Genomic DNA, 7,605 nt, shown 5'->3' with positions numbered 1-7,605 from the left:
TGTTTATATGGTGTTTTAACATCTGCTGCATCTGTTGACTTTGTACTCTCTCTGATGTATACAGAGATATAGGTGATATTCGTAATGCAACGATTGTCGCTTGTCGCGATGAGTGGCAATATCATCAATAGTTCTAATGTTTCTGTGGCATTTTTCGGACATAGTTTTATCGCCAGATTTCATCAATTTATAAATTCTGGACATTCAAGGAAGAATTTGGGGTTGCCAGAAGATCAGTTTAAAGTGTCAGTTTTTGGTTTTGGTGGTTTAAAGTTAAACCAAAGAAGACGACTTCATTCGTGTGACAGTGAACTAAGTGGGGAAAATATTGTCTTAATACAGCTTGGGTCGAACGATTTATGTACTGAAAGTTGTAATACTGAGGTTTTCGCTAAACAATTGGTTTCATTTGCGGAGTATCTATTAACGGGGTTGGGTGTGGGCAAAGTGGTTCTATGCCAGATACTGCCACGCCGGTTTACCCCGTATATAACATATAACAGTCGGATAGTACAGGCAAACTTAGCTGTTTGTAGACATGTGCAGGCACACCCTAAGATTTTCTATTGGCGTCATCGGGGAATGTGGAACTGTCCTGCTGATATAATTATATTGCAGAGACGGCATTCTTTTATCTAACGAGACGGGGCAGCACAAGTATTTACGAAGTCTGAGGGATTGTGTTATAAGATGCAGCAGATGGTGATATAATTCTCCGATCATACGATATATATTTAGATTCTATTGAGGTATAGAAAGAATTTTTTTTATATATATAGTAATAATTAGTTGCGTTTTGTTGTATTTGCGAAAAGTCTATTTTGTTAACTTAATTACACATGCTCATATGAAATTGATGGTACTATTGAGCTTTAACATTTAACAATGGTGCTCACTTTCACGGCTGTTTAGCCGGATTCAATTGCGTGGTAGCCTTTATCAATAGGTTGGTACTTTAAATTGATGAAGTACATGCATTGCCAGGCGTGGTAGCCTGTAAGCTAAGCATAGTAAATTATGATTGAAGCGTTGTAGCCTGTACATTAGGTTCGGTAACCTATTATTGAGGCATTGTAGCCTGTATTTGTGATGTATGTTAACTTATATTATGTGGCGAGGTAGCCATAAAGTAAAGCTGTAAGCTTTTCTTTCCTATACAAGGTACTTGATAGTAATAATCAATTACAGATGAGGTAATGATAAATCTGTAAATGATATTTACAGAGTTATTACATTTCACTTTGCTGTGGTTTTCATAACAACAATAATAACTCTTCCGCTTCCGTTAAGATGTAAACAAGGCAAAAATAATAGGATGTAAAAAGGTAGAAATTGTTAGAGAAATACTGGATTGTCAATGGAATGAAAATATGTAGAAGAAAGGGCTTTTTGACAGTCGTTTATAGGATGTAAGACTTTTAATAGAAAAATTAACAGTATTTGACGATAAGTTGATAAAGTTTTTACAATTGTTAAAATCCCGGGTGGGATATAGTTATATTGATGATTGCAAGTGAACACATCGCACACCCTTTATAATACAAAATTCGTCACGCATGACTTGACGTACGGGTGGGATATAGTTATATTGATGATTGCAAGTGAACACACCGCACACCCTTTATAATACAAAATTCGTCACGCATGACTTGACGTACGGATTAAAAGGCTGATCAATATAACTGTATAAAGCGACATGAATGAACAATCTGGGAAAAGAGAACAAGAATCCACTACAAGCTGCAGCGACCTGGACAATAGCAGTTTCACGAACACTATTAATGGCACTTTAGAAACTGCAGAAAATAAAGAAACAAATCAGTGTGATAATCAGAGTGAAAGCAAATTAAAACAGAAAAAAAGAAAAATAATAAAAAGCAAAAGACCATGTCCTCTCCAGAAAAAAAAACAATAATAACTCTGATTTTTCTTTTCTTACAGCATCATGCCGCCAAAACGAAAAAAGTCAACTGTACAAGATAATCAACAATCAAAACGAAAGAAATCAACAAATCAACAAGCTGATAATAGCCCTGATAACCTACCACCGGTAGACACACAAACAATCGTGACAGAAGTTATAAAAACATTAGAGCAAAAAGGGGTGATATTGAATACAAATGTGCGTGATGCTACCCCGGTAAATGAGTCATCAAACCATGGCTCAGAGATCACGAGCCAAATCCAGGCAGCATTGATGTCTGACAATACAGTGAACACTACAGGTACTAATAACGCTACAATTCATAAAGACAAACCTATAAACACATTAGATGCATCAAGTATGCAGGCTTATGAAATTTATTTAGGAGCTCTTGTAACTGACAAGCTGAAATCAGCAATTTGGGCTGATGAGTTTGTGGAACTATATCAGTTATTACCGAATCAGTCTAGTACATAAACAGAATAGGTCACTGTGAACTTCAGGAACGGCCACCAGGTGTCAGTCAAAACAAAGACTGATATGAAGAAACTATTAATAAATCAATGGCTAACTGCCTTTTTGACATTCATTGACATTTATTGCCAGAAAACACCTGCAGCTTTGTCTGGTTTGTTATTGTATTGTAACAGAATTAGAGAGTTAGAGAGAATATATGGTTTAGAGGCAGCATTGTTTTATGGCAGGAATTTCAGAGCATATAGGCAGACCCAAATATTACCATGGGGTCGGTTACATCCGGAGTTATGGCTCAGGGCCACAACGGTCACAGCTTCTCAGAGTCAGAATAACCGTCCTCAAAAACCGAAACACTGTTTCAAATTTCAAAACCCTGCTGGCTGTACATTTCTAAACTGTCAGTATCCCCATGTCTGCAGTCCCTGTGGTGGTAGGCATCCACTGTTCAAAAGCTTCAAGGTTCGAGGCCATTCCAATGTTAACGTACCTGGTGGATCTCCTCCCAATCCGTCAAAATCATGTCAAGCAACAAAGGCCAGCAACCAGGAAACTTTTCGTCCCAAACAGTAAATTTATTGTTACCCCAGTTACAGGTCATGTTTTGTCAGATTTGTTGCAAGAATATGACAAAAGGGAAACCGAGTTCCTGGTTAAAGGTTTCTCGGAAGGTTTCAGAATCCCCATACAATCTATCTGAACCTCAAAGACGTATTCAGCATAATCATATTTTGGCGTTAAATCATCCTGATATTGTTGAGTTAAAAATTCGAAAAGAATTTCAAGCGGGCAGACTAATAGGACCTTTATCAATAAAACCGAATAATCTAATATGTTCTCCTCTTGCTCTTGTACCTAAAAAGAACCGGGCTCTTACAAATTAATTCATGATCTTTCATACCCGAAATCCGATTCAGTAAATAGCCATATTGCTAAATAATTCTGTCAAGTTGTCTATGACTCCATAGACACTTTTGTTGAAATCTAAATGGTTACTCGTTTGCCAGCAGAAAAAATAGATAAAATTATAACACAATTAAATCAGTTTCAAAACCGGAAAAAAGTTTCTCTTAAACAGCTTCAGTCCTTATTGGGTTTATTTAATTATGCTACATTATGTGTGGTGCAAGGCAGAGCTTTTTTACGTAGATTGTATGACCTCACTTTAGGTGTCTCGTGCCCATCTTTTATGATTAGGCTTAATAAAGACGCACGGGCAGATTTACATATGTGGCAACAATTCATGACAGGTTTCAATGGCAAATGCATGTTTTTACATGATAACTGAGTTTCCTCTCAAGTTCTTCACATGTATACGGATGCTGCAGCCACTTTGGGTTTTGCCGGTATTTTCGGTAACCAATGGTTTGCAGAGTCCTGGCCTACTGACTTTCAAAAATTTCATATTAATATTTTGGAACTCTTCCCGATCGTCATCGCATTTCAGTTATGGGGCCATAAATGGCCAACCACAAGATTATCCTGTATTCTGATAATACTGTTTGTGTCAATGTCTTGAATAACTTGACATCCAAGGATCCAGTAATGATGATATTGGTGAGACGCTTAGTGCTGAATGCATTAAGGAATAACATTCTGTTCAGATGTCAACATATAGCGGGAAAATTGAATTCCGCTGCTGATCGCTTGTCTCGCTTCAAATTTCAGGTTTCATTCCAGATCAATCCCCAGTTGTTTCCATCCAAAACAGTGATACCAGCAGACCTGTTGAAACTTTAAGTATTGACGCAAAAAATGTCATAGGACAGGCGATTAGTATTAGGACTAAGCGGTCTTATATTCATTATTGGAAACAATATGTGAACTATTGCCAGATACAGAACTTACCCACTCAGTTTCCACTCACTGCTACTAGACTGATGAATTACTTGACACAGTTGTTAGTATCAGGATATGCTGCGTCCACCGTTGCGGCACAGGCCTCGGCTTTTGCTTATATTCACAAATTATTCGGTTATAAAGACTTTAGTGATTCATTCTTGGTTAAACAGTTTTTAAAACGCCCAGCTTCCATTTCAACCACTTCACCAGACACTCGTCTGCCAATTACTTATGATTTGTTAGTACAAATTGTTAATTCCCTACAACATACAATTCTTTTACACTCAATGCGTACACTTTTTCGGACAATGTGCACTGTAGCGTTTTTTGTTTTTTTTTGCGAGTGGGTGAAATTTCAGTGAAATCCCCAAACATAGATTCCAGCACAGTCATACAAAGACAAGATGTGCATTTGATAGAGCGTGAGGGTATATTACAAGGGCTTGAACTCGCACTTTGAAATTTTAAACATAGCTGTTCTACAGTAACGCTTTTTCTTCCGGCAAATCAGTCGAATTCTAATGTATGTCAAGCCCATGCGTTATTTACAACAGAGAGGCTATGCACCTGGTCCTCTTTTCCAGTTCAATCAAGGCAGACCTGTCACATATAAGTGTTTCACCTCTCACCTCAAAAAAAGTATTTTTCTTGGCTTTAACCCAAAACTGTATAAATCACATTCTTTCAGAATTGGTGCTGCAACATTTGCAACATTACAACGGCTTTCAGATGATGAAATTAAGAAAATGGGCAGGTGGCAATCAAATGCGTTACAACATTACATCCGCATGCCCAAGTTAAACTGTCACATCGTATAAAAAAAAAAAGATTAATTGCGGTAAAACAGTGAGTGGACTGGGTTGCGGCAGTATGCACAGAGGTTGTTGTAGATTGTCTTAGGACTATTTTGTATTCCAGTACATGTTATCGTATTATATTTTTTCTTGTTTTGTAAATGATATTATGTTACATGTATGTTTGGATTTCAGCATAAGGCTGGTCCCATGTTGCATTTCAGTAAGACGTGAAATCCAGCATAAGGCTGTTTTACATTGTCATATAGAATATATATATATTTCCCATTGTCATATAGAATTTCAGCATAAGGCTGGTTCTAATTTTTCTGCTTTCATTTTGGTAGAAACAGTGTATATTTATTTGGTGCGCATGAATTGTAATAGGAATGCATATATATAACATCTAGATGTTTCAATCATTTTTGAAATTTAGTGTGAAAGGTTATTAACTTTGTTTTTGGTTACTTTGTTATACCTCTAGTATATGTATCTTATATTTTTAATGCTTTATCATATGCAAAGAGATTTCAGCACAAGGCTGGTCTTACATTATATTATAGCAATACGTTGAATTTCAGCATAAGGCTGGTTCTACTACTTTGCTGTAGTCAATATATCTTGCCAATATGGGGATACTGTTCTTACATAATAGCAGTCGTTATCCTCTTTTGCAAGTGTTGTTACTACATTAATATTATTTGTGAATGTATTCCAACAGCAAGCATTGTCGTTGTATTGTGTACTTAACAAGCTAATAGCTGGAAGCTTATTTTTGATCTTGCATTGTTATTGTTATCTATATTACAAAAGTCCAGCAATCAGCTAATTATCTTAAGTAAATAAGTATAATGTAATTTTATAGATGAACAATATCTAACGTTATTGGGGTAAAATATACCTGGGGTGGGGTGCAACTGAGTTGCTATTGGCGGAATTATCCCCCACCTTTGTGTAGCATGTAGATATTTATATTGGTAATCTTGGTTAAGATATTGTTAGTCATTTCTATAGTTGTCTTTTCAAAATTCGTCATTTATATTAAATGACAAAATCACAACATTGGTGTTTGTCTTTCTTGTTTTCTTCAGGCTACACAAATTAAATGCAATACACTCTCCCCTCAAGTTAAGGCAGAGGCCCCTCAAAGAGTTTTAGGCTAATGTGTCTCTGTGAAAATAGCAGAGTAACTCCAGCAGAATAGCAGAATAACTCCAGCAGAATAGAGAATAACTGTTTTTTTTTTCATTTTACCTCGCATCTGTATGACATTTAAAATTAGCCTAAGACTATTAATAATAACTCCAGCAGAATAGCAGAATAACTTCTGCAGAATAGCAGAATAACTCCAGCAGATAACTCCAGCAGAATAGCAGAATAACTCCAAAAGAATAGCAGAAAAAAAAAGACAAAAAGGCTGAATGTTTTTATTTAGACACGCATTTGCATGACAATGTAGGGTTAACGCACGTTTTTTGTGTAACAACATCTGCAGAATCCCAAGAGATTGGTTGGTGCACGAGCCCTACGGGCCCGTGCACCAACATAGCCCGTGGGATTCTGCAGATGTTGTTTCACGAAACAAACGTGTGTTATCGCTATTCTTGCATAAAACACAATTAAAGTGCTGGAAATATCGAAAAAAACAAGACTATTCAGCTGACATTAGCCGATCGAAGTCGACCGTTTCAGGTTGTTATGGACACATGTTTTATTTATGCATTGCCAGGGCCTACAGAAACAGTGCATATTTTATACATGTCGAACGGACATTCTTGGTGTGGTAATTTCTTTAATATTAAATATATGTAAAATAAGTATGACTCCCCCTTTTTCCAATATATCGGTAGGAACATTAGCTTTAGAGGCTCGGAATTATGAGAATAGGGCATACACGGCATCCTGTCTTTACACAATTTGCAGGTGAGGTGCCGACAGAACACAATTCTGCTTGGTTTAAATTAATAGTCTGTCCCTTACGCTTTTTATATGTAAACATTTTCGATTAATAGAAATTGGTATCGATACCTATATTCTTCATGTCGTTAAAAATGAAAATTTTGCTTTGCACCCAACCCCATCGCGATCAAAATTTGATAAACACAAAAATTTGAATTTTTCCAACATCGATATAATCAATTTAGATTGGATTTATAAACTCAAACATGGTTGGTGAGATCTTCAAATAAATTGAAAAATATATAATAAATACCTTCTGTTCATCAAATGTTCATTAACTATGGAAAAATCCTTCAAACTAAACGCTTTGTCATGTTTATGTTTACATTACACACCATCACTACATCAGTAGACTGCATAGATGTGTAAAGAAGACACAAACATTTTTTAAAAGTTTTAGTGTAAGATTTAAAGTTAGCACGTCAACTTTCTCGACTCAAATTAATTTGGAAAACCAAATTGTATTTTTGTAAATGTTGTTTGCCTATCATTTTCAGGGATTAAATCGCGGCGTGTAAACTTACTTTGAGTCAAATACGCGTAATAATACAATACAAAATGTAATACGGAACGTCAATGCAGTCGCGTATCAAGAGAGGTAGCACTTATTAC

General features: G+C 36.1%; 1 protein-coding gene across 1 annotated transcript; it reads left to right on the top strand.

Moving 5' to 3' along the window:
- Positions 1-614: 614 nt before the first annotated feature.
- On the top strand, positions 615-2,611 carry LOC123560405 (uncharacterized). Its single transcript, XM_045352603.2, has 2 exons — positions 615-749; positions 1,942-2,611. The coding sequence occupies exon 2, from the start codon at positions 1,946-1,948 to the stop codon at positions 2,399-2,401; it is 456 nt and encodes a 151-aa protein (XP_045208538.2). The 5' UTR covers positions 615-749; positions 1,942-1,945; the 3' UTR covers positions 2,402-2,611.
- The last annotated feature ends 4,994 nt before the right edge of the window (positions 2,612-7,605 follow it).

This window comes from Mercenaria mercenaria, chromosome 15 (genome assembly GCF_021730395.1).
Source record: "Mercenaria mercenaria strain notata chromosome 15, MADL_Memer_1, whole genome shotgun sequence".
NCBI classification, from domain to species: Eukaryota; Metazoa; Mollusca; class Bivalvia; order Venerida; family Veneridae; genus Mercenaria; species Mercenaria mercenaria.
The sequence above is the reverse complement of the archived record's forward strand: the minus strand, read 5'-3'. Positions and strand labels throughout refer to the sequence as shown.

Bases quoted from the DNA above. Each gene is read 5' to 3' on its own strand.
- LOC123560405 (XM_045352603.2), top strand. From the start codon at position 1,946: ATGCCGCCAAAACGAAAAAAGTCAACTGTACAAGATAATCAACAATCA.